General features: G+C 39.9%; 1 protein-coding gene across 1 annotated transcript in view; it reads left to right on the forward strand.

Moving 5' to 3' along the window:
- The window catches only part of EPB41L4A (erythrocyte membrane protein band 4.1 like 4A), a 91,508-nt gene that overhangs the window by 43,428 nt on the left and 20,830 nt on the right, over positions 1 to 27,250 (forward strand). Inside the window, exons 12-19 of the mRNA XM_009284203.1 lie at positions 816 to 907; positions 1,859 to 1,936; positions 5,775 to 5,887; positions 14,101 to 14,182; positions 18,433 to 18,516; positions 21,025 to 21,138; positions 22,998 to 23,045; positions 27,119 to 27,196. Coding sequence (XP_009282478.1) covers positions 816 to 907; positions 1,859 to 1,936; positions 5,775 to 5,887; positions 14,101 to 14,182; positions 18,433 to 18,516; positions 21,025 to 21,138; positions 22,998 to 23,045; positions 27,119 to 27,196 — 689 coding nt within the window. The remainder of the gene's footprint in view (positions 1 to 815; positions 908 to 1,858; positions 1,937 to 5,774; positions 5,888 to 14,100; positions 14,183 to 18,432; positions 18,517 to 21,024; positions 21,139 to 22,997; positions 23,046 to 27,118; positions 27,197 to 27,250) is intronic.

A 27,250-nucleotide genomic window follows, 5' to 3' on the forward strand; every position in this document is an offset into this window, starting at 1 on the left:
GGGGGGTTGGACTAGATGACCTTTAGAGGTCCCTTCCAACACAGGGATTCTATGATTCTGTGATCCCTCCCTGCCTTTTTCTCATGTCTATTGTACTGACTGCCAATTTCCAGTGATTAGGTTTTAAGCTTTGAATATTCTTTTTTGTTGTCTTCCTTAAGAGATTTTAAGGTGGATTTTATGGCTTTTGCCTTTGACCTTTTTTCTTGTATTTTGAATTATTCTGAAGTTAGCTAATTTTTTTTTTAATCTTTCCTTCCTCTCATCTTTTTTATTTCCAGTTTCACCTTGGTTCTTCTCTACTTGTATGTTTTGTGCATTTTCTCTCTGTGTTGTTGCTTCATATTAGTTTATCACAAATCTTGAGTTTCTTTCTTTCACTTATTCTTGCCTTTTTGTATACCGTTAAACAGAGCCTTGGGAATATGTTTTTGCTTGACATCTGAGGTGCAGTTTCAGAAAACATCAGAAACATACTATTTGAAAAAAACCTTGTGCTTTTTAATGAGGAAAAAACCTCATATCTACGAACAAGAATGAAGGAACAGAAGTGTTTCAATAATCTTCTTTTCTGTTTTTCTGTACCTAAGGAATTGATTCTTTAAATAATTATTTTCAGGCAATGAGAAAACAAAAAGAAAACCTCTTTTAAATGAAGAATTCTACAGCATTATAGAACCTGCTTTTCTTCATACTGATGTCTTTTCTTATGTGCATTGATACGAGATGGTTGGTTCTTGTGTTCAGTAAATGAAGACTCACTTCACTGGCAGAATCCCTCATAACAATATTGATTTGTTTTGTTTTGTTTTCAGTGCAATGAAACTTCCTTCTTTTTTGAAGCACGTAACAAGATCACATGCAAACATCTGTGGAAATGCTGTGTAGAACATCATACATTTTTCAGGTGAGTGATGCAGAAGTTGTGGTTTCATTAACAAAGGAGGAAGACTTGAGTAAGAACGTTGTTATACCTACAGAGTGGTGTAACACAGGCTTGCTGCCTGGAAACATATTTTTGCTCTTGGTTATAGAATGCTCTTAAAAGGGGATGCCTTCCATTTTCTTACAATGATGTGAAACAATAATTTTAAAATTGGGTAGTTCGGTGGTTTCTTTTGTCTTAGAATTCTTTTTGAAACAGTATCGCAGGTTGCATAAAGTAGGCTTTAACAGAAGTATCCGCAAATGCATATGGCAGGATTTAAGCTGCCATATAAATTTTTAGGTATTTAACCATCAAATTTTTTGTAGCAGCCTTGACTTGAGTGAGGCCTTTGGATTTCAGACATTACTATTTCCTACAATGCACAGAAATTTTGTTTTTTGGTAGAAAGACTCATTGAATTTCCATAATGTTTTGCGTACTTATTGAAGTGTATAAAATGTTTCCAATATTACACATCTCAAACCACTTTCTTTTATTGTTGCAAAAACACGAACAGAAATGTGCAATGGTGTCTAGCTAGGAACTGGTTGATGAGATGCTTGGGGCTGGCTTTAGCAGTGCTGTAAATGAGTAAGCTCAGAATCCCTCCTGTAGTCTCATTACTGTGGCATGATGTTTTTGCCTGCTCCTGTGAAATATTAAGCGAAAGGTTGTTGCCAACTGTTGTTGCCAGCAGTTTACAGTAGAGCCTGAAATAAAGAGGTGTGTAGTGAAAAGAGGAGGGCATAAACATACGGCTTTGTGGAGCTCTCAACCCCGTAAGAGTCTGCCTGGAGGTAGGGATGAAGAGGAGCTAGCAGAAAATTATTTTTTTTGGAACCTAAAGTTTGTATTTCTCTTTTCTTGGGAAGGGGACTATGCTACTATCTATGTAACTTATTCTGTTGTTTTTTTTTTCAAACTACATAGAGTGCCAGAGAATGAATCAAACTCTCTGTCAAGAAAATTCAGCAAGTTTGGATCCATAGGTTATAAACATCGGTACAGGTGAATTTATTTCATTGTTTAAACTGCAGTTAATTCCTTCTTCATTCCTTCTTTTCTTCCAATGGAAGAAAAACCTCACACAGACTATGACTCAGAGCAGTTCTGCTGACAAAGCATGAATCAGGGCCATTTTAACATACTCCCCTTGGGAGTCTGGCAGTTTTGGGACAAATGTGAGTTACTTCTCATGCTCCAGATCCCCAGAGTTGGCTAGGGCCTGCTGTAGCCCGTAGTGAAAGTGAGAGCAGCCTTGGCAATGCTTTAAGTCAAAATCTCCTTAGAAGTCCTGAAATTATGTTCATGTCCTAAAGGTTTTTTCCTGACAACTGGGGAATACCAGAACAAGGAGGCATGTTGGCTGCCGCCTTTCTTCTGGAAATTAACAAAGGGCTGGTGCAAAGAAGTGTATAAAGTCTGTAACTGTGATGTCCTTCTTTACAGCTGCAATTGAGCTATGTCAAGGGCTCTTGATCCGAATGGTTATGTCTAATTCTGTAGCAGTACTGCTGGTACAGTGCTGTTGATTTAAGAATAAAAATGAGGGCAGATCTGAAGGGAGATGGGGGTATCTTTTCTAACTGGAATAGCTGGCAAAATTGGATAAGCATTCAAGGCTGCAAGCCTTGAAAGATGCAGTAAACTTCAGACTAAGGGTGTATAGGGAGCACTTAGTCTCAATTTTAGCCTGAGTTAACCAAGCAGACAGTGTGAATAAAGGGCAGTTAATACCGTGATACAGAGGAAGATGTGGCAGGGAGAGTGGGTTTAAGATCCTCTAGCTGCTCTGCCACAAAGGACTAGCAGAATATAGGATGTAGTTAAGATTGTAAGATGTCAGAAACCCAATAGTTTTTACTGACTTTTATTGAGACTTTATGTTTTTAAGTCTGTTGAAATGACAGGGTCTTTGTCTAGTGAGTAAGGCGCTTGATTTGGCAATTGGCGACCACTGTTTTAAATCCAATTCTGTCACATTGGCTGAGCAATTTTGAGCCAAATAATTCATGGTCTGGTTGAGTCGCATATTCAGTGAACCTGAAAGGGAGGGTGGAAAGCAGCAAATCAAAACCACATCTGAAAGCCAGGACCCTTTCTTTTTCCATTTTCATTTTCCCTGCTGGTCAACTGGGGATAAAAACAGTTTTCATCTTTTGTAGTTATTTTGAAACTGCTAGGTGAAAAGGTCCTATTTACTATAATGGCAAGATTTTTTTTTCCCATGGCCTGCAAATATACCAGGTTTGTTTAGGTTTATTTTTGGCTTGTCTGTCTGTCTCTCCTTCCTGTCTGTATTTCCACCATCACACAAGAAATACATGGATCATAATGGGTAAGGCTGACAATCATTAGTTAGGAAGTTCTTTGTCACTGCCTCTTAGGAAGACTTTTCTGAAAACAAGAAAACCATGGCCCCCAATTTCTCCAGCAGCTCCTGGATTGGAGTTAGTATCTGTGGTAGGTACTAATAACAGCGTGTAATAGTAGCTCTATTACCCTTGTCATCAGCCAATCAGAATTCATTGTCAACTGTCTGTTACCCTTGGATGTAAGATCTTGCTTGTAAGGAAGGTGTTACTGATGGAGAGATGACTATGCCACTGCTGAGCCTGAGCTCATGTGACTGAATGTCAACTGTCTCCAGCCAGGATCACTGGTGTGTTTCTGTCCCATCTTCTTCAGCGTATTTCATAATAATACAGATTATCGGGGTTATTACATTATCAGGCATGATCCAGCTTCTTACTGTAGATAATAGAGGAATGAATGTACTGTTTCTAGTTGGATCCTGACCCATATAACCCCATCTGTGAAACTGAACAGGAGTTCAGTGGATTCCTGCCAGACTACTGCGGATGAGAGTTTCCTCTGTTGGACCATTTCAGCAGATTGGAGCAGGGCATTGGTGCTGGGGAGGAGAAAGTTTTGTACTTACCAGGACCTTCCAATGAATTTTAAAAAAATACCATGAAGCGGTTAACTACATTTGAGTTATTCCTGCTGGTGGTGCATTTAAGCTCATCTTCCTTTCAAGGAAGTTGAAGTTTCAAGGGTGATCTGTGATATGAATTGCCATGTTGGGATGATGGTCATTACTGACAGCTGTGTTTATAATGTTAGTTTTGTCTAGAACACATTAAAGTATGTATTTCCCTTCTAGCATGAAGTGTTCCCTGTTTTGCTGCAGGGATTCTTGAGGACTCTCTCTGACCTGAGTGGATGTTCTAGTAAATGTGGGTTGTGACATCTAGTTGCACCATATTGATTATACAGCGTTAATGATAAATAGTGATAATCAATTGGTGTTTGACATGTTAACTCTCGTCTTGGAATTCAGCACTAATTTTCATGTGCTTTGAGAATCTTTTCTTTGCTTATCCATCAGCTTTGATTGTCTTCCCTCTTTACCTTTGGTCCCTGTTGTAGCACCGAAAGAAGTGACAGTGTTGCGTATCTGTACACATCATTAGCTCAAAGCAGAAACCATAATCCCACCATTTGACTGTGTATGTAAGGGGACCATAATATTATCTTTTGGCTTTTTTTTCCCCCCTTTTTTTTTTTAATCTTCTAGGTACTTCTCATTAGGTGGCAGACAGTTTTCAGGAAAGCAATTTCCTTGTCTTAAGATCAGATGCTTTGGTTAATACGTGGAGGTGTTAGTGTGAGTGGAAGGTCTTATCCCCAGATGTTTTGTTAAAACCTCTTCTGGAATTTGCAAGACTGGCATGCTTGCCGAACTTAAAAGTTGAATAGAAGTGTTTTCTGGCTAACTTGGGAGCAAAAAACCCATTAAACTGAATATCAAAAACCAGCATTACTGTGATGTACTCTTAGAATTTGAGGTTTTTTTGTCCTTTAATTCTTTTAAAATTTTGAGAAGATAAAAATTCTGCAGTGCTGACTACCCCTGTGGGGCTATCGGTGAAAATACAATCATGCTAGTGGAGTCTATTCACATAAATCAGAAAATCTACATATGTGATGCCTATATAGTTGCTTGGCCCTTGCTAGTATGATACCTGTTTACTTCTAAGTCATTGAGCTGCAGGTGTTTATGCAACTGGGAGTTAATACTAACAATTACTTCTCTTGTGTAGTAAGTTTCCAGAAGCAAACATGGAGTTTTGGGGAGGAATATGAGGCCTGTTTTACATTTTTGTTATGAACGCTTTATTCTGCTTAGTCACATGGAGAGGAACATTAAAACGAGCAGAAAAGAATTTATTTAAACTTAATAACTTATTTAAATTTTGCGATGAAGAAGAGCCTTACTGTAAACGGGAGTCAGGGCTTCTACTCAATTTATTATCATTTGGGCCTGTGCTGATGAGACTACTTTATTACAGTTTGCTTTGCATGGGGTTTTCCATGCCCTTTACGTTGTCATTCCACATGGCAGAGAAGTAGCCCCTTACTGACTGGAACTGAACAATGTTAAATATGTGTTTTCCTGAGATAAAAACTTACAGAAAGAATTGAGGAAGTAATCAAATTAATTAAGAAAGTCTTCTGTTAGAATATTCGAGGTTACAAAAGGTCGCACTATCTTAGGCTCTTCCTCATAAACCAGCATTTTGTTTTAGTTGTGTAGCTCCTCCTGAAAATACCCAGTATAGAAGAGATTGGCACAATCTGTTTATGATTCTGCCAGTGACTGATTCAAAACAAAAGTCAGGGTAGTGCTGCTCTGCAGGAGAACCAGAGCTGGGATGAGAAGTAAATAGCTAACAAAACATGCTGCCCATGCTGCACTGTGCGGTTTTTTTCAATCTAAAGATCCTCTGTTTCTTTGATCATTTTTCCAAGTGTTTTCCCATGGTTTTGTTGTGTTTTCAAGTGGCCGGACATCTTTGCAAATGACCAGAGACCCTTCTGTGCAGCTCCCGCGGCCCGACCAGTGCATTGAAAGAAGCCGCAGCAAGACTTACCCCAAAAGAGCACAACAGACCGGTAAGTCCTTCTCTCCTGGGCTGTGGAGAGATGTCTTCTTTGGTCTTTGGTTCATTTCGTTTTCAAGAGGGGACTCAGAACTGCTGCAGTGTCCTCAAGGATCTCTCAGAATGGATTCTCTCTTTTGCCTTAGGTCAGTATTTATACCTAACCTTAACTGGATCTAAAAACTCCGGCTTTGTGGATAAAAGTAAAAGAGGTGGTATGGATTAAACATGATAAAACCCCATGTTTGTAAGTCTAATGTAAAGTATGAAAGGGAAGTTTGAAAACAGGCCGTGAGAACATGTTTTTTTTAGGAGTCCTGTCTCTCACTAAAGAATTTTATACCTGTGTGTCTTGGTTGATATCCCATTGTTCCAGCTGCTTGACCCAAGGTGTCTCTTGTACATCCTCTTCCCAGTTCAAGGGCAGTATCCCTTTATTTTGATATTAGGTGGAACAGAAGTTAGTGCCATGCCCTCTGCAATTTTAACATGCTTCAGATGTGTGAGCTGGAAATCTATTCTGCCTGCTGAAGATGTCAGGGGAAGCTGGAAGTTTTTACAGGTGTTAGAGGAAACGTGTAAGATTAAGCACAGATCACAGGAGTCATGCCCAGAATAATGGATGTTTCCTGAAATTTAGTAATAGAGGCAAAAAGCTTTTCTAATGTCAAGCTCCAGTTCTACATGTGATTATGCGTGTATGCTTAGCTTCATCTATGACAGCAGTCATGCAGATTTCAGTCGAACTCGTGCATGGAGTTAAGTATACATGTATGTGTGTTAGCAATTTGAGAAAAAACTTGTCTGGGCTTTAAAATGTAAGTAAGATTTCTCTTTATCATGGGTTAGGACAGCATTATAAACTTTTGAGAGTCCACATTTTTAAAAAGAGAGCCGGTATATACATCTGGAAACCTCCCATGTTTATTCTGGATGCTGTCTCTTGACTCAGAAACAAAGCTGGTGTGTTCTCCCTTTTAGCTGCAGTGGGTCTTGAAGTGCAGTGTAATTAAAAGTATTGCCATTGGAAAATACAAGCAGCTTACAGCAGATTTTTTTTTTTAATTTTGTTTTTTTTAGGTAAGTGTAAGAAGAGAAGGATTGCTTTGCTTTCTGATTATGATATCTTTTTCTTGTGTCTGCAGTTGTCAATGGGTGCCTAAGAGGACAAGAAGCTGTTCACCCTTGAACCTAATAGTGACTTAGACTTTTGTTCAGCTGGGCTGTCCCATTCTTAGGGTGGCAGTTCAAGATGAACAGCATTTCCCACTCATTAGTCCCCTGTCCAGTTGTGCAGAAAGTTGTGTGGCTATTCAGAGGTAAACTTTTCAGCCAAAACTCAGCCCTTAGTTGAAAATAATGTTTGCCATAGCACAGGCAGTGAAAGTCAGTCTATATTGTTGCAAGGGTGTGCGTGTTGTGCTTGTTGATTTTTTTTCGTCTCTTTGACTGGACTTGTGAGGAAAACTGAAACCTTCCCATGGCGCATTCTGCTGATGTAATGTGATGTAGAATTCTGTGGGCAATGTGTGTTTGTTGTTTCGGTGGATTTAAATACTTTGTTTTACTTTAAAATAAAAAGGCTGCTTTTTCACCATCTTACTCATATGTATTTGTATAATCTGTATCCCCCATCTGGATTGTTTTGCTTTTAATTCAACTTAATTGATAACCCACGTGTTCCAAGTGTGCAGTCATTTTCCACTGGGGTGGGTATATTAACTCAAATGATTTTTAAATTAAATGAATTTGTTTCGTTTCCCACTTCAAATATGGGCTAAAGGAAGAGAGCTATGTCATTCAAATTCCATCTTTCCCTATAAATGAGCATATTTTTTACTTTTTTTTTTTCATTTTGTATTTGGGTATTCACAATGATAGACATCTAGTACTCTTTCTCCATTTGAATGGGCTTTCAGATGCTGAAGGCAGACTAAGCTACTTCTCCATGTGTCAGACACCATGTGACAGCCTGTTGCATGTCACTAGGATAAATCCACCTCTTTTCACCTAAACCGGCTCTTGGATGTAGCAAAGTCCATTTCATAAAATAAATCAAGTCTGTTTGATATATTTTAAGCATCACTTGTTTAAAAATACTAATCCAATTTAGGTTTTACTTTTATAGAATAATTTTTATCTTGGAAATGGGCCTGGTGGTGTAAACAGTCTTATGAGTTACTTAAAACTTTCCCTGGCTGAAATATTTGAGAGAATAATATGACATTTCTTCTTAAAATAAATATTCCTTTTGCATAATGAGATTATGCCGATGGTTATCATTGATAGCTAGTCCTTTGTTCTTAATTTTGTGTTTCTAGTATGGTGTAATAAGATTAAGTATGCCTTGTTCAACATTTTAAACAGGGCAATTTTAGTTTGCATGTATTACATATTTCTTATGGTGTTTTCTGCCAAATGCCAGTTAAATTAGGATCCAGCTGGACATGGCTTATAATTTAGCTTTTTGGAATGAAAATCAGAGTTCCATTTATTCTCCCAAAACCCAGTAGCAACTTACAAATAGTTTTTATGCAGTATCTTCCTTCCACCTTCTCCAAGTTCAACATCTTTCCTCACCTGCTGCTTTACTTTTTTCCTTTTCTTAAGATTGTAAAGTTAAGCGCATGAAAAGCTTCCTTCCTGCAGCCAGTTCAATTAACCATTCTGGTTTTGTTTTGTTTTGTTTTGTTTTATCTGTTGGTGCCAGTTGTGGTACCAGCCACAGCAGTGGTTTTGGGGGCAATTAGATGAACCAGTAGCTACAAATGCATGGCTGTAGCATGTGCAGTCTGCACTGCCTCCATTGTAGAGGTGTGTGTGAAGTGCTAAAGCCTCTAACCTCTGGTATCTCATTAAAATGTTTTCCCTTGTTCCTTCTTTTTGTATACATGTTCTGTTGTTATTCACAGTTACATAGTATGTGTTTTTAATGGTTTTTTTTCTGTCACCTGAAGGTAGAGGTTAGCTGTCTTTTGTAGAGCTGAGCGACTAATAATGTTTCTTTGTCTTGTTGGTCCATTAAGCGTGCTAAAGTCATTAGGACTGCAGCCGTTTGGTGAACTCTGGGTTAGGAGTTGGAGTAGATGCCAAGACAATGATAGAAAATATTTACTTTTATGGTTTCAGTAAAAATACTTGTGCTTTAAGAGAGGGATTGAAGGAGACGATACTGTGAACAGAGAGAAACTATCTTTCTTGTGTAAAAGCCACTGCCATTGACTGATTCCCCTGATAAGATAGACAGTGTAGACAGTTTGGCTTTAGCATAGCAGATTATTTTCCTAATAATCCAGATTACAGTGGTTTAAAATGCAGTAACCTCCCTTTTGTCACTTGCTTAATGCATTTCATATCTCAGTTGTTCTAGGGCTAATGGAAAAATCAGACCGGGAAACTTCAATGGCTATGCAATCAGTGTTTCTATACTAGTGGATTTTTTTTTCTGGTGTGTGTTTAGGTTGGCGTTCAAGTTGGTGTTCAGTTGGAGAAGGGTTTTTTTGTTTTGTTCTGTAACGTCTTATATGTGAGATGTGCGTAGCTTGTTTCGTTTGCTTATTCTCCCCTTTTCATTTCAGCTGAGAGAGAGTTAGAGTGCCATTTTGTTCTGGTTGCAAATCATAAACGTGGAACAGGATCTCTCATTATTCTGTCTTACCCTCTTAGGGCAAGACTGATAACGTTCAGCTTTCGCAACAGTGCGTAGGGTGAAGGCGTTCATTATTCATTTGGCTGAACGCTGCACGCAAAAAGCTCCTTGGGAACATCCTCTCTGGGCAAACATTGATGTGACCAGACCTGTTGCTGTGGGTCTGAGTTTATTCAGCAGTGGAAAATACATTGCTTAGGGTTTATTGTTGTTTGGTAGCTGAGGACTTGATTTGTCCCTGCCTTGCATGCTGGGTAGTTGTATAAACTAGTGTAAAGTAAGTGCTGCCATTCTGATTAAAAGGCAGGTGGAGAATCGGGAGTGGGTATTAACATTACAGTACTGTCTGTATTATAATAGTCTGTAAGCAATCACAGGCAGCCACAGTCCCTGCGCTGACTAACTTACATATTACCACAGACACCTATCATTACCCTGCTTCGCCAGCTTCAGTCATGGTAGCTAGAACTGTTGGTCTGGCACATTCAAAGTCATGAAACTTTTCAAAGAAAGTTGTGAGATTGGGTTTCAAAGTTAAATTTTAGAAAATGAATCTTGGGGTAATTTTATCTATTTAATTATTTATTTACTTTGCGCTTTACACTTTAAAGTTTATTTTAAATCCTATGTTTTGTAAAAGGATGGATGTGACCGCATCTGCATTTCGCGCATGTGGTGTGAGATGCACAAACCCTTGAGGCTACAGGTTTGGAAACTAAACATTATCACAGAGTAGACTATGCTAGTGTAGACATATGGAAGTCCATTCATTTTTTACAGGCTCTTAGTAACACACAGTGCAAAGCATGAGCTCTTACTGCATGTTTTCCTTCTGATGACACTATCTTCTGCTCTCATTAATAGATTTAAATACAAACACTACTTCCAGATAAAGTCAGTGAAATGGCTTTTGTTGATAAGAAACAGGCATGACAAGCTTTAGCTTGCCAGGCTCCTGAGGCTTTGGCCATTTGAGTTTTTAGAAATGTAAGTCTATTTCAATTGAATGTACAAATCAAGATGGCTGTAAAAGGGAATCAAAGTGTGTGCATTAACCTCATTGGAAAAGTTTGGTGCAGTGAATGCTGACAGTAACTTATCTAACAAAAGGTAAACAACCAGAAAAACCTGCTACAAGTGAGATATTCAAGATTTCTGGCTATCTAAGGTATTTTTGAGAGGCCTATTACCTTGGCATGCAAGAAACGGTATAGATAAGTTATTGCAATGGGGTTAGTGCTTGGACAGTTTTTCTGGAGTCTATTCTTTTATATTAGGGGTACTTTATCATACAGAGGTGTATGTTGGCAGAACAGTACTATATTTAGTAAAAGATACACGAGGTGGAACATACTTAAAGAGAATTATTACAGTTTCTGTAAGTGTGGACAGAAAGCTCCTGATTAAGCTAGTTATTTGTACAAAAGAATTGTACAAAAGCAAGAGCTTTTTTTTTAAAAAGCAAAGCAAAGGTCCTCATTGTGGGCAGCGGTGGAGTCAAACACGGCTAATATGAGGTCTTGTCTCAGTAGAAACCTATTTTGCATTTCTGGGTGGATTCTGCCTCTGTGTGACAGTCACTGGTATGTTGTCTTTTCTTTGGTTTTCCCTCAACTAAGTACTTGGTAAAATAGTAGAGTGGTAACCAGGGAACTCAACAGTGAGAAGGAGCTGCTGCTTTTGTAAGGGTTTACTAGTACTGGCTGCTCCAAAAGCTGCGGTGCCCCATGTAGGCTCTGCAGCACCAGCCTTCGTGCAGGGCACTCAGGGAGTTGCAAAGGCATCACAGACATTCTGCACTTGGGTGGACTGGCTCTGCATTGCATAAACCCCCATCATCTGACACCCAGAGACGACTGGGTGTCAGCAGAATGGTAAAGGCTATTGCCAAACTTAGCAAAGGATCAATTCTGGAGGTGGCTATTACTTTTACAGGACTTGACCCTTGGCAATTTTTCTGGCAGTTGTTTCATAGCTATGACATGTTTTAGAGCATGAGTTTGTATTGCTCCATCAAGTTATGAGCTTGGGCTCAAGTAATGAGCTGAGGGGCATAATTGGAAGCTACCTCCCTTACACAGTAATATGTGAAGTACTGAAATTATTTCCTTTGAAAAAGTCATATCTTTGCTGATTTCAATACTTCTGTGGGCCAAATTACTATAGGGGGTTATTTTATCTTATGTATTTGATGGCCTAGCAAGGGCAAGTTAAATGTATCTGCATGCAAAAAAATATGGTCAGAAACCCTGAGATATCCTTGTAGTTTAACACTTTGACCTACTTCATTTTCATTTCGCTACCAGTACCTTCCTTAAAGGTGGGAAATTTCTGTTTCCTGTTCTTATGCGATGTCATCTTTATTTATTTGTGATTTTTGACTGTAGGCATCCTTCTCTTTTTAGAGGTCAGAGGAAGAATTTTTGTAGCAGTCTTCTATGGCCTTAATGAAGATTGCGGATTCTTTTTCTGATCATTTTCTCATCCACATTAATCCAATAAAGTTTTTTGTTCAGTAATTCTGTCTTTTTACCAAGCAGGTCATAGCGGCAGTGTAGCTGTTGCTTCATTCTTGAAAACAGAAAATAACTGTATGGGCAGATGTGCAGTGCTTCAGAAAGTCTGGAGAATTGGTTGTCTCTTATTGTATAAAATAGAGGATTCATTCAGAATGCCAAAACTTTACTTTCCTTTCTGTCTGTGAATCTGTGCCCATTCTGCATTTCCTTCTTCAGAATATTCCAAATTTTTCCTAGTGCTTATGCTTGCATAAACAACAAAAAGTGCTTTGAAGGAGCAAATATTGTACAAGACAGGACCCAGGCTGCTGCCCTCCCCTGCCAGGCATTAGTCTGAAAAACTAAGGAGAGAAGTAAACTCCATCATTAAAAGTGAAGGTCAAACATGTAAAGGGCTTGGCTGAGTTGCTTAAGCAAAGGCGACTAATGCCACTTGAGACCCTCTGCAGCATATGAGGCATCTGCAGAAGACTAGCAGATTTAACCTGTAGGAGAGGCAATTGATGGCCAGACAAGATGCCTTAGGATATCTCAAGTATTTTTGTTGAAGTAGAGGAGAGTCCGGAGACTTCGTGTGCCAAAGGGGTGGCAAGGAAAGTTGAGGGAGATTGTGGAGAAATTCTCTGAGATTGTGGAGAAAGCTTATAATGCAAAATCTCGCCACAGCTTAATTTAAGACATTACATTTTAGTTTTAGCCAAACAAAAAGGCTTTGTGTTTGTACTACTATATTAACAAGACCATGATGCTGTTGCTTGTGCCCAGAGGCCATAGTATTTTCTTGTTAGCAGTCTTATAGGTTTCAGTCAATCTGTTTCATTATCTTCAATGAACACGCTCAGAATCCTGTCCAGAGCTGATGTACATGATCAGTGATGTTGCTTTGTTGTTTTACTTAACATCTGTTTCTGGAGGTGATAACAGTTTTGTAAGAAATTACTGAAATTGCCGGTTAGATAGAAAGAGAATATGTGAACTAAAGAAAAATTACAGATTAATAGTAATAGCACAGTATGGAAACTAAAATTATAGCACCAGTAGGAACAAACCTGTCTTGATGTTTTAGACATTACTATGTACCAAGCTGAACAGAACACTTCTTTTTTTGTTCATGATACTGAGCTGTATACATCTGTAGAGCATAATTTTATCACGCCACTTTGACATTAACCCAGTATGAAATACCCAGATTCCCTTGGCCCTCAGTGCTTCTAAATCATGAATATACAAATCTGTTTCTTTAAAGCCTGTTATATGGGGGCTCAAAAAGAGTGGGAGGTGAATGTTCCTCCTGCTTCTTCGGGTTCCTTTTCATGGCTCAGGTGGGGACTTAAGTTGCCAACAGTGCGAAAAGTGCAGGATCAAAATGGAAAGAGTATTCGGCACAAAATTGGAAACTAGGCAGATAACTTTCAAATATTGGCCAAAAGTTTCTGACTCATTGAAACTGATCCTCAGCTGTCTCTGTCAGAGTATTACTCTTTATTGTCTCTCTCTATTTACATTATTAGTTTTCTAATCTATTGATTTACAGTTACTATTTTCCTGGTCATAACTTAGGATATATTAGCGTTGTGTTGCACTGTGTTGCTACATCAATTTGAAATGGTTTCTTAGAACAAACATACTAATCTTGCTTTACCATCTAATCTAACGATTGTTTCAGAGGCCATAGTTATTACATTGGAGATTCCCAGGTTTTTTCATACCCTGTATTCTCCTCATACCTTCCTTCTCATTGATGACTGAGAGGGAATTCACTTTTGGTGGCAATGGCATAGTATCCCTGTGAGAACAGCAGCTTCAAACTCCTCTGTCTCATGTGGAAGGGTAATGAATGTCCCCCATGTTAAACTTTCTTGTGACGTGGTATAACTAGAAATAAGGATAAGACATAAAAGTGTGATCCTTATACACCCTTAGCAAGTAGAGCATGCACCAGATGTCTTGTGTATCCTTTTATCTTTCATGCTGCTCTGTGTTCAGTAGGTGATTATGCTGAATAGGTGTGCAAGCATATATGCTACAGGACTGTTCTGTTTGTGGTTTTTTTTTCAGGATCTAAGAACATGAGCCAGATTACAACAAATGGGGAAAATGAAGGAACTACCAAAATTATTGCACCTTCCCCTGTGAAAAGGTACGTAGACCAGCAGTTCCCTTCCAGCTTTTAAGAGATTGTGTATTGCATTGGACAGAGGAACACATTTAGTAATCATTAGTAACAGTTCAGCCTTCCCTTAAGTGTAGGACCGTCTGATTTTCTGTTGACAAAGGTCAGAGAGTGTTGCCCAATAATTCATTTTAACAAACCCTGATCTTCTGAGGAGCCTGGAACAGGTGTTCCAGGTGACACAGACTTTGGAAACCCATGGATCAGGACAAGTTAATGGGAAGGCAAACAGTCTCAGTTTTAAATACGAAAAAACCAGATAATGACCCAAGGGGCATTGGTCAGGATAGTCCTGTGAAGTCCTACGTGTCTCTCCCCTGGGAGCTGTGGGCTGGCTGGCAGGGCCCCCAGGGCATGTGTCTTCTGCCTCTGCACAGGGCAAGCTGTGCTTGGGATGTGTGGGCAGGGAAGAGCTGGGCATGGCCTCTCTTCCAGCAGTGCTGTTAATGTTGCAGTCCATTACCTGTTACACCGGTAAATCCAGAACAAAACTCATGAGTGTTTGTGCCTGATCCTTAGGAGCAGTGAATTGCCAGGGCTCCTCTGGATTTGCGTGGTCTGCTGTGTTTATCAGTGCTAAAGTGCACATCTCTGGTTATTAGGCATATTTGAGAGAAAGAGGTGAGGCTCAAAGGGATTTACATCCCCACCCTTAATTTTAGGTGGAATTTGGGTGCCTGAATCAAAAAAGAGTGATCTGACAAAACAATGAGTCAAAAACTCGGCACCTAACTCTTTTGCTTAGTTGCCTGAATGTCTGCCTCTGCATACCCAACTACCCTGACAGTTTTTTTTGAGCTGAGCACCTCTGGCCTTATAGCTCCATTGAAGCTGTGGGCTTCACATACTAGGTATCTGGACTGACCTCTGAAAAAGGGTCTAAAAGATTTACTGCAAATACGTGGTGGATAGTGTTTCCTATTGCCTAATATTTAGAACAGTTGCCCCAAAAAAGAAGAGCTGAGTTTAATTGCTTCCTCAGTTTGAGGGAAATTTAATCAAATATTCTAGCCCTTAGAAAATAATACTAATCATGGGTTAAAAGAAAGTTTATGATTTTGCCACTTGGTCATGCTGAAGCTAGGCCACTGAGCAGAAAACAATACGAAGGTATATAAACACTGAAGGGAAGGTGCAAAGAGGACGGAGCCAGGTTCTTTTCAGTGGTGCCCCGTGACAGGACCAGAGGCAATGGGCACACACTGAAACACGGGAGGTTCCCTCTGAACATCAGGAAACGCTTTTTCACTGTGAGGGTGACTGAGCACTGGCACAGGTTGCCCAGAGTGCTGGTGGAGTCTCCATCTTTGGAGATATATTCAAAAGTCATGTGGACATGGTCCTGGGCATCCGTCTCTAAGTGGCCCTGCTGGAGCAGGGGCTTTGACCAGATGACCTCCAGAGGACCCTGCCAACCTCAACCATTCTGTCATTCTGTGATTTGTTAGGAGAGCGAAAGGTACAAAGCAAGAGGTACCCTTATTCCATAGTGCAGAGATGATTGTATTGGGAAGGGATAGGAGCACTTCACTACAGCTTGTGCTCCAAATGCTGTGTATAAATTTTTAGCAACGAACTGTTAAAAAGAAATGAATAGGCAGGTTGTAGACCAAGAACCAAAATAAGGGGCTCTCAACACAGCAGCTTCAACATTTTTGAGTTTAGTTTCTTACCTTGACAGTTTAAAAGCAATTCACAGGCAGACTCTCACTGACTCACAGTTTTAAATAGTGTTAGTCACTTCCAGCAAAAAAGTGTTGGAAGTTGTTTTTCTTGCATGTTTTCTATTTAGAAATTTATTTGTTTTTCTCTGTGACTCTGCACATGTAAAACACCTTTCAGGTCTTCCAGGCTTAGTATGCGTGAAAGGCAGCACACATACTTTGTGAAGCATTTACGGTTTGGTAGTTTATTCCATCCTATATAATCCTCACATTAATTGTCAGTCATGCTTGCAAAGCATCTTTCAGCAGCTCTTACAAGCTGATTTTTTGTAGTTTAACATTTCATTCACTGTTGAGATACATAGTTGGTCACTTCTGCATACGTGGTATAAATTCAAGGTAAACCATAAAAATCCCCAACAACAGTAATCTCACATGAAATTCAGATCCTAACCTTTTGAAATACTTCAAATGAACTTAGTCCTTTTTGCAGCTGCATTCCTGGAGACAATACCAGTATCTGAAGAGCTGCCATGCTGTAGCTCTCTAGCTGTAAAGTGTGTGTCTGCTCTGAATGAATAATGACTTAGGAATCTAATGCAGTGATTTCACACCCCAAGATCATTTCTCTCTCTCTCTCCCTTTTTTAAGATTTGAGAACATTATTCAAATTTCTTTTAAGCCCAACTTCAATCTAAGTATTGTTCAGTAGTTTATGCTGTGCAAAAACAATTGTTTTTTTCACTAGAGGACTGAAACATATTTACCTGAGTTACTTGCTTGGTCTGTAGTAAGCACATATTTTTAAGCTTGGGAATAGATTTTATGCACGTATGAGTCAATAATTAATAGGTGCAGTATTAAGAAAATGATTTACCTGATAAAGTGTAATCTAATTTCTTTTCCTGCTGACTTACTGTAGCTTTGCATTTTGTTCACTATGTGAGAATTAAATGATTAACTCAGTGACCTGTAGTAACCAAAGGCTGAGGTTAAAAGTGGATTAGTGAGTTAAGTAGCCACGATTCCTTCATAAAGCCAAGTCTGTTAGCTCCTGCTCTGGGCAAAGAACTCTGGCTTATGTCCTCCTCTCTGTAAGCATCTGTAAAGCTTTTTTTTTTCCTGCTTAAGTTGCACTTTGGAAAGATACATGGTACTAATGCTTGTATTGGGTTGCTGTCAGTAATACTTCTTGAAGAGCTTAGTGGAAGTCAATGTGGCTGTCTAGTTCTGTATCAGGTGAACTGCTTGTTTATGTAGAAAGCGAGGTCTAGAGATAGTGATGCAGGAAAAGCATGACTAGCCATTGGCGAGAAGAGGGGTGCAAAAGCATGCTCCAACTGGAAGCCACCTTGCAGCACTTGGAGTGGCACTGAGCAGGCTATCTAGGAGCATTAATGGGTTGGAAGTTGTGAAACCTGACACTGTGAGAATGGTAGGAATAGGAAGAATTGGAGTATCTGCTGTTTTCCCCCCTGTCTCCTGTAGGTACGATGGGAGACTGGTTACAAACACTGATATATCTCTTAAGTCAGGTGACTATCTTGACTGTCCTGGTACTTAACCTTGCAGCAGTCAGTGAAGACAGCTCTTTCACATTGTCAGATCTATGCTCAGTGTCTAGCAAAAAGAAAACATAAGGGGTTACTGGGGAAGGAATGAGAAGACTATGCTACTTTGAACCTGTGGTCTGTCAAGTTTTGAATAGTTATCACCCCTGCCTTCGTTGCTCCCATCTTAAAGAAGGTACTGTAGACCTGGAAAAATGATAGAGAAGTATGATAAGGATAATCAGAGGTATGTGGTGACTCCTATACTGGGAGAGATTAAAGAGTCTGTGACTCTTTCACTTGGAAAAGAGATGAGACAGTTGTTAAAAATGTCTAAAAAAAAATTATTGGGTGGAGTTTGTGATTAGGGAACCATCATTCACAGGGCCTTTTTTCTTTCTATAAGCACAGAACTAGTGAGGCACACAGGGTGGAAGTTTTGAAACAAAATGAAATAATTGTTTGTGCTGTAGTTAAATACTGGAGCACACTGCTATCACGCACTATTTATGCCAAAAATTAAAAAATGTTCATGAGGTATTTGAGTAAATCCATAGAAGAAAGCTCCATCAAGTGTTATGTAGAATAAAAAGCAGATAAAGCCTCTGGTTCAATAATCTGTTAACTGCATATTGTGGAAGACTGTGAGAGCATATTGTATATTTGCCCTATTGTTAGACTTTTTGCCTAAGCACCTGTTCTCGTTTATTCTGAGGCAAGATTGACCTTTTTTCTGACTCACTGCAGCCATAATTATGAGCTAGTAGAGCTGATTTTCAAATCTTGTTTTTTTTCCTTCCAATCTCTCTTTCTAGGAAAGATTCTTCAACATAGCAGCTGTTTGCTCTCTTTCACATAGCAGGCAAATAGCTATATGCCAGGGTGGGTCTCTGTAATGACTGTATGCCTTTAAGATTAATTTCTAAGAGGTCAGGGGGAGAGAACATGTGATCTGTACACTATGGGTTTAAAAAAAAATATATATATCTGTACTTCTATTTAGCTTTAAAAAGATGAAAAATGAAAACAGTCCAGAAACCCAAAGAAGTAAAACAAGCGCACCATGGGAGGAAAATGGCCCGCAGAGGTAAGGCGAGGCATGATGTCCTAGGTATTGTGCAATGGTAAATATCATGCCATGGCAATAGGTTGAAGGATGTTGATATACTATATTAATGTATTAACAGGGTCACAATAAATCTGTATTGCATATAATGGTCCTGTCATGGGTAAATAATCAGTTAAAAATTAGGAAAGTAGGTGTAGGAGGAAGTGGTCTGTGGATGAGAGCTTTCCACAGAGATCTGTTCATAGACCTCTGCTATCGAGTCAAAGACCTGGAAAAAGGGTGATAAGGTTTGGTGATGGGACAGAATTGTTTAGGATAGTGAGAGTGAAAGTTGTCTGTGAAGAGTGGCAGAAAGACCCCTAAGGTATGAGTGACAAGTCATTAGATGGTGGATGATGTTGAGTAAGTGTAAAGAGAGGCACATGGGGGTGAAAAAATAACCGTAGATTTCTGAGTAAAATGAGGTGCTGTGGAGTTATGATGAATAACTTCATGGAAACATCAACTATGTAGCAGTCAGAAAAACAATTAGCAATTGTTAGGAAAGCAAGAGAACAGCATTATGCCATTACATAAATTTGTGGATCACATACTTGCTCCATGAATTGTGAGTGCAGTTCTGATGTTCTTATCTCAGGAAAAGGAAAAGGCTTTGAGAGGGGCAGCAAGGGTAATCAAGGGTGTGAATGGCTGTGCAGGAAACCTGTACAAGGACCATAGGCCAGGCAGGACTCTTTCTGCAGCCTGGGAAAGAGATAATTTCAGGGGATGTGGTCTAGAAAATCACGAGTAGTACAGAGAAAGGAAAAAGAGATCAGGATTGTATTTTTCCAGCATAAGAACTTGGGATCTGTTGATGAAGCTGTTGGAGGTGGTTTAAAAGCATTGAGAAAGGCAGCAAGTAGTGCCTCACCTTGAGTAGGAGACCTGTAGTCCTCCTTTAGAAGGGATGCTGGAAGTTAGTGGATTCCTGGGAGAAGGTGGTTGAGTCATGGAAGAGAAACCCCCAAGGGCTTCTGAAGACAGCCGTAGAGCAATTGGCTCAGTAAGTCCCCTGGACTGGTGATAGTGGGGGATTGAACGAGCACTGGGGAGCTGTCATATGTATTCAACTTCTTGCTTCCTGTAGGTAGTTGCTTATGGCCACTGTTGGAAACAGGCCACTGAACTAGACGGCACATTAAGTGTAATCCAGTACAGTCCTGCTTTTGTGTGATCATTCAGATCTACACATGGTGTGTCTTTTGGGGCACCATGATGATTTACCCTGTGTGCTCCTGTAAACATCAAGAGTTTTCAGAGTAAGGACAAAGCAGTGTGCAAATATTCTCTTGCTATGATAGAAGTTTATTTGTGAGTTTTAAAGAAGAAGTGGTGTCAGCTTGTCACATTATGGCTCCAGTGTTAAAATTGCTCTCAGAATAGCAGGAAGTTTGATGCCCCAGCAGCCAAAGAATGGTAGGATTGAGTTTTTGCAAGTCCATCTGTTCTAGAGGACTGCACAGTTTCAGACACATAAGCCTACTGTATGCTGCACAGAGGCTTTCACAGCTTCCAATAATAATTCTCATTGAGATGAACTGTGGCAACTTTTCAATCGTGCAGAGCAGTGCTGTCATTGGCAGTCTGCAGAAGCGGGTGAAGAAGAATATATCCAATTTGAAGGCCAGCAGGTTTTAGGAAAGCAGAAAGAAATGCCTTAACTGGAATTTGATGAGAATATCATATTTACCACACAGTTATTGTGAAAAGGGCTAAGTAATGTTAGATAAAGATGTGTGGTTGAGTTTAGCATCCTTCCTCCACAAAGTCGTGGAACATCAGTCCCACCATCACCACCTTAGAGTGATATGTACTCCATTGCAGGCTCCGTTACACTGTTGCAACAGGTTCTTACACTTCTGTAGGAAGGTATCACAGGATAATCTATACAGGCATTTGATAGTCTACATCTAATTCAGTAACAACCCAACCCATTGGGTCCCACCCAGGCTTAAGTACATAACCTGAAGTTTGAAACACCTCCAGAGCATTTGCAGAGGGTTGCGTGGATGAACATCAGAGAGCTGAAGCTAAAATTGTTTCACATTAACTCTGTGATGAAGATGTGTGTCGCGACAGTAACACTGTTTTCATACTTACATCCATGGAAAACATAAAGAATAGAGGTGCACTTGAATGCCTAGCTCTGGGTTGGTTAACTCATACTAAAGCACAGAAATTTTATCATGCTAAAAGAATATGTATATACTTGGTTCTACATTTTGTAAGCTTAGAGCTGTTGGCTTGGCAATGCTAAGGGGTCTCTCTCCTACATTTTCAAGGTTCAGTGTAAAATATTTATTGTTGGAAAGCAGTACCACCTGTATTTACATAGCACACACGCACACACATACATGTATAGCTGAATATGTATGTAAGTGTATGTGTGAGCCTTCTCATTTTTGTAGGCTGAATCTCAGTTAGCTGGTCTAACTCTCCTGGAAGTTTTAAAGCCAACTGTTTGCTCTTCCTTTTTAACCCTAGTGGGCTGTATAATTCTCCCAGTGACCGCAATAAATCACCAAAGTTTCCTTACTCTCGGCGACGAAACCCGTCAGGTGGCAGCGAGAATGAGTCTGGGCAGCCAGTTCGGAGGAGGTAAGAGCCCCGGGGTTAATTACTGTTAGCTTCTCACAGTAGAAAGCTTGAGGTCCTGCATGCTCTGTGTTCAGTAAAGGCTCTTGGAGATGCAACTGGGTTCTGGGAAAAGGGGTACTCTAGGGGCCAGTTGTTAGTCCAAAAAAACCCTGAGCAACAATACCAGATCTGCTTTCAGAAAGGAAGCTTTGGTCAGGCTTTTTGCTTGTGTGCTCTTCTGGGTACTAGGAAAATAGTGTTAAAAATATAAGAAATTGCATTATTGGCACGTGCAAGATCCTTTCAGTTGCTGCAGCTATTTTTCCCTTGCGAAGCAAAGGACTGATGGATGTTGCTTGCTCGACAGTGAGCTTGTAATACAAAGCAGTGTTTTGCTTTAAATACATTGCTTTGCTTTAAGTACAACAAAGATTAAATGAATGAGCCATAAAGCTGTCTTCAACACTCCCATGTGTGAATTACTTTACATTAGAGAGGATGCCAGCACAAATACAACTATGAGATACTTAATATGTTTTTAATGGGTACGTGCTGAATTGAGTAACTTAGAGAAGTAAAATTAAATGGATGGAGATTCTGTGCTGTGTGTCCTGGAGTATGTCCAAAATGCGAATTACAGGGACAGTTCTGAAGTGATACAGTTTTGAGAGACTACATGTTACCTAGGATGATTTGTCCTGCTGAGAAGCTGCTTTCATCACTAAGGTACCCTGGTGCTGTGATCTGCTGTGAAGTATAGACAAGCATAGCTACTGTGCCATATTCATCGCAGTCTTCTAGGACTGCCTTGCGATCCGGCACTTTGGAGTTACATCTCCTTCTGACATCTCTGAAGTGATTACCTGTTTGGCTTTCAAAGCCAGGGTTTGCAAAGGAATCTTTGAAGACACAGCTGTATCTATGAGGAAATGTGGTTAGATGTGGAGCTTTTATATTTGTCAAGTTTCTGAGCTGCTCCAGACCTTTAATCTGCTATTAGCTGTCTAGAACAGGAGCGAAGAAACTCACCCATGGTGTATGCTTAAGTGATCTCATGCCTGAGTTAAAGTAAATCAGTGTAGCTCTCCCTAAGTCAATAGAGTTATGTTGATTTACCCTGTTGGATAGAGCCCTTGTAAGTGTTAATAGCAATGTGTTTCCTGAATGGGTTTTCTGTTCATTGCTAGCTTAGTTGTCAGAAGGACTTGTTGGGCTCTGTAAAAACCAAGGAATAGAGATGTGCAGTGCAAAACTGTCTTGTACCAAGAAAAGAACGTTTGTGCACTATGCAGTAGAAAATTTTTTGAGATGCGAAGTGTTTCTCATCTGGGATTTGCGTTTGGCTGATATACTCAGTGGAGAGGTGGTCGTGCCAACAGCAAGTTTTCTCTTGGGCCACCACACCAACAAAATGTTTTTAAAAGTCTTATCTCATATGTGAGACTGTGAAGACTGACAATAGTAGGTAGATTCTAACCTAATTATGTCTTCCTGAATCTTGGTTTTATTCATGCACTTTCCTTTTTCAACTGTTTAATAACAATAGCCGTGTTGTTTATGTACTTTTTACTGGAACTGAGAGGAAAACATCAGGCTTTGCTATGCTGGAAACAGTAGGAAACTCTAAAGGCTAGCATACCATGCCTAACCTTGCAAGTCAGGGGTTTCCAATGAGAGCTTGAATGGGATCATACCTTTGTGACTTATTGTAGAGGTGTCCTGAAAAGTTTAAAACAAGCACATGCCCTTTTTTATCTGCCTTAAATCATATTGGAAAAAAACCTTTGTAAAGTTTTTTCTCTTTTTAAAAGTTGGGAGTTTTTTTGTATTTGTGTTAAGTGACCCCATGGTATTTCATTAAAACTTCCTTAATGTCACAGGAAAAATCAAAACAGTGGTGAAGATTCAGATTTAAAGCAAAGGAGAAGGTAAATATATAACCTATAGCAGCCATGAAACGATAGTGAAGGTACTGATCATATTTTAGTTCCCTGCATCCCCTTCCTTCCTTCCTTCTCCTCCATCTTCTTAAATGTTTAAAAGCCTTGTTGTGTTCCGCCCATTTAATTTTTTCTTTCCTATCTTAACTTTTGCTAAAACGCTCTGTAGCATAACCTCATCACAGCACAGATTGCTACAAGCTACCTTGCACATTGTTACTACACCATGCTAGAAGCAGTTTGTGGAAGTTTACTAAATGCTTGTCTGCAACTTGAAAGTCAATTCCAGAAGTTTTAGCTTTTGGATTTTGCATCTGCAGATTTTGTTTTGAGTTCTCCAGCCTCCCAGTCCACTTTTAATTAATCTGTTCTGAAAGCAAGCGTGCTATCATTTGAGATTAGTTGTCCTGCAAAAGGTAGGTGCAGAGGCATATGCAACTTCTTACGGTCTTGCACATTTTTTACTGAATTTTTTTCTTAAGCTTTTTTTTTTCCTGTACAGTCTTGACTAGTTGTCACATTTGCAAATAAAATGCTGGTGTGAATTTGGGTGTGCCCTTCAACAACTTCAGCTTTTGACAGATTTTTGCATCTGGAGTTCTCTAGTGCCACATCTGCCTGCCATGACTCTGTGCTGTGCTTCTCCTCGCTCCTGTGCTCCTGCCCTGGCTGCTGGAAGAAGGAGACAGCACAGTGCATTTCAACGTCAGAGTCTCTTGAAGCTTGTGAAGGAGAGGAGGCACTCCCAGGATCTGATTCACTGCTACAGTATGGGAAAGGAGCTCTGGCAGAGATACAGGCATCTCAGGGACAATCACAGGAAGTCAGGGAAAGTGCTCATGTACTTTGCACCTATTATAAGATAACAGATTATTTTTCTGAAGGATGTTACCATTACAAGCTCCCAGTGATAGTCCCAAGGTGGATGGCCAGCACATAAAACTGAGAGGATTTAGTTAGGCATCTCAGGTGGAAAACGCCAGTGCTCAGAAGGGACCTCTTCCCAAAGGCTGTGCCTGCTGTATTACATTACAAAGCTATAGGTTTGTTATTGTATATGGGAATAGACCTTTTCCACTTCCTCACAGTTTTCCTAGTTTTCTCTCATTTTAATCAGAAAAGGACTGCACCAGAATATGAGCCTTCTCTGTCAACTGTTTCTCTGAAATACCAAATCCTGCAACCCACCCCATCCCCCAAGCCCCTTCCTGGGCTGTATTTGTTCTGTCTCTCTTGCCAAACTGACTATGCATTCTTTCTTGCTCCTTGTGTCAGACCATATAGATATACCACCTGCAAAATATCAAATATATTGCATGACCAAGAAAACATGAGAAAAGGATGAAAGGTGCTTTGTAATTGTCAGAGGTCAGGATGATCTCATGTGTTCTTGCACCTGACTTAGGAAACCACCTTTGTTTCAATTTTTGGTATTTTATTCAGTTCAGTAAAAGCTGATGTTTAATATTCAGTAACAGATAATATTCTGACAGCCAGCATGAGCAGCTGCCACTCAGCTGACAGTTCAGCAGCCCTGCTGTCTCCCCGCAAGTGCTTTCCTGACAGGGAACACAAGGTAATTTGATGTGCAGTATCCATAAGGTGGATCAGATTTCCATTCCTGAAAAGCTAGAGAAAGGCATATCTTGAATTTGAGCAAATAGGATGTTTTATCCCACACTTCTCATGCCATGGTGCGATTTTTCTGCCTTGGTACCTTATGGGATAAATTGCTTAAATCAGAGTAAGAAAATACTTTAAATGCTGAGAAATGTAAAAGAACAGAGTCGTTCCGATGACCTGGAAATGTGAAAGAACAGTGTTGCTCGCATGATCTACTAATGTTGAGATTCAAGATCAGTGGAATATTTATTAAACATCTAATAAGATTTTTGGGGAAAAAAGGTATGCTTTTGGACATGTAAGGTCTGCTGCAGTTCTGGGACATTTATTGCTCTGAATTCTCTGAATGTGCTTGACCCAATATCTTTTGGACACCATCTTTTAATCTTCCTTCTTCCTTTGGGGTTACATATTTCTGCAGTAACATACATCTTTCTTATCCCCACTTTCAGCTTCACCCAGAAATGTGTATTTTTACCTGGGAAACTGGCTATCCTGAGCCTCGCAATGGCTTTAAATTATGCACCATGAAATTTGGGGATAGGGAGAGGTTTCTGCTTCTCCTCTGAGGAAATTTCACTTTTCCAAGCCTACTCCCTACAGACAAGCTGGGTTGAACTGATTTTCCTAGGCTTTGGTTATTCTATTATTCTAAAACATTTCTGTTTGAATGGGAGCTATCTGAGTTAATGATTTCCTAGTTTGGGAGAGGGGGGAGACCAGACTCAATAGACTGTGAGGCAATTAATGACACGGCAATTTGATAAAACCAACCATAATTCATTGGTATTATGGGCAAATTCATGGGATTCTCAGACGTGACAGAAGGACATCTATAACAGTGTCCTAGTTTCAGAGAAAGAGGGTAGAGTGATGTGTCCCTGACCAGATGGGACACTCAGGGGGGTCCGTGCTGCAGCTATTCTGTTCCCTAGGAAGTCTCTCTCATCCTGTTTGGGCTCTTCTCCCTAAACTGTTAGAACATGCCGTAAGCAGGTGCTTGTCAATAGCCTTCAACCTTGTCATGAAATGCTTCCCCTTACCTGTTACCTATACCTAATGAACTGCCTTCACTCAGCTTGTTTGAGGTGTGGTTGAACAAATCTGTTCTCTTATGAAAGTGGCTCATCAAAGAGTAAAAGAAAAGCCAGGAGGCACAAGAAAGTATGTGTCTCTGCCAGCAGCATCAGGAGTCATTCCCTTATATCTCCTATTTCAGGCCCAGAGACCTCAGAAGAAAATTTCTGTTTTCCATTGCAGCAAAATCATCACTGATTCTAACTCCTGATATCCTAAATCCTTCTAGGCCAACTCATGTTAATATTGGTCAACTTTCCCCACTAATCGGCTGGGCTGTCAGTGCCGCAGAGAAATGTGTCTTTCTTTGGAGTCATTCAGAGACCATCATCACACTGAAGAATGGTCCAGACCAGGTTTTGATGAGAGTGCCATTTTTTAGGACCTAGCCCAGTGGTACAGTAACAGAGTCCTAGTTTCTAGGACCAGAGCCCTGACAGCTGATCTGTCTGCTCCAGAATGTTGACTGGTGGCAATCAAGGATTTAAGGATCTCAGATAGTAGTGGCCAAGCACTTCTCTCTACTGATTGGAGTTTGCCTGTAGGTAGGCATATGCCCATTTTCTTCTTGAAGTTCAGCATCAGCCTGTTCCACCAGTCTTTTTCAGTAATAAATAATCAGAGCCATAAATGTCACCTTACCATTCGAAGCTTCACAGTCAGAGGTGATACGGAAGTAACTGCTTTATTTCCTTTTCCTCACATGTTGCACCATCTTTGTAGCTGTACATCGGGTCATCCCAAAGCTGTGCCGATACACACACCTGCCAACGTGTGTACTTCAGCCTTTCTGTATTTGTAAAGATCAGCAGAATCACAGTGTTAGTGGTGTTTCTTCCATACTGCCTGACACTTGAAAAATGATATGAACTTACTAGAAGCCAGATGGAAGTTGAGGTGAATAGAAAAAGACAGATTTGGTGAGCATTTTGTTTTGCCTGCAAAACCAGAATTAGTGTGTTGTTGGGTGTCCCACAGTATGCAAGAAGAGCCAGAATGCATACAGTTTAAAGACAAAACATTTCACATCTCAAAGAAACATTTCACTGTGGCATATACACAAAGAATGCTGAGAGATAAAATAAAACAAACAAACAAAAATGCAGTGCAATGATTCAAAAGGAAAATAGCACTCACCTGACACTGCACTCTGGGTGCACTACCTTCGAAGCAGTTATTCCCAATCAATTAATGAGAAAAAGACAGTATGACTTTCAGGTGTACACAAGCCTTCTAGAGTCTTTTAATTCTGATTTTCCTAGTAATGTCTTTGCAGTGCTGTTCATTCCTTCTTTGGAACTTCAGTACTTCAGATGTTAGTAGATTAATTCACCTTGAGATGTTGCTTTTCTCCTCTCCAGATCACGGTCTCGCTGTAACACCAGCAGTGGCAGTGAATCAGAAAATTCCAACAGAGAGCATCGGAAAAAGAGAAACAGGTGACCTTTATATATTTTAGACATAGAGACATGAAACACAAACAAATGCTGATG

Source organism: Aptenodytes forsteri, unplaced genomic scaffold (assembly GCF_000699145.1).
Source record: "Aptenodytes forsteri isolate BGI_AS27 unplaced genomic scaffold, ASM69914v1 Scaffold69, whole genome shotgun sequence".
Lineage (NCBI taxonomy): Eukaryota > Metazoa > Chordata > Aves > Sphenisciformes > Spheniscidae > Aptenodytes > Aptenodytes forsteri.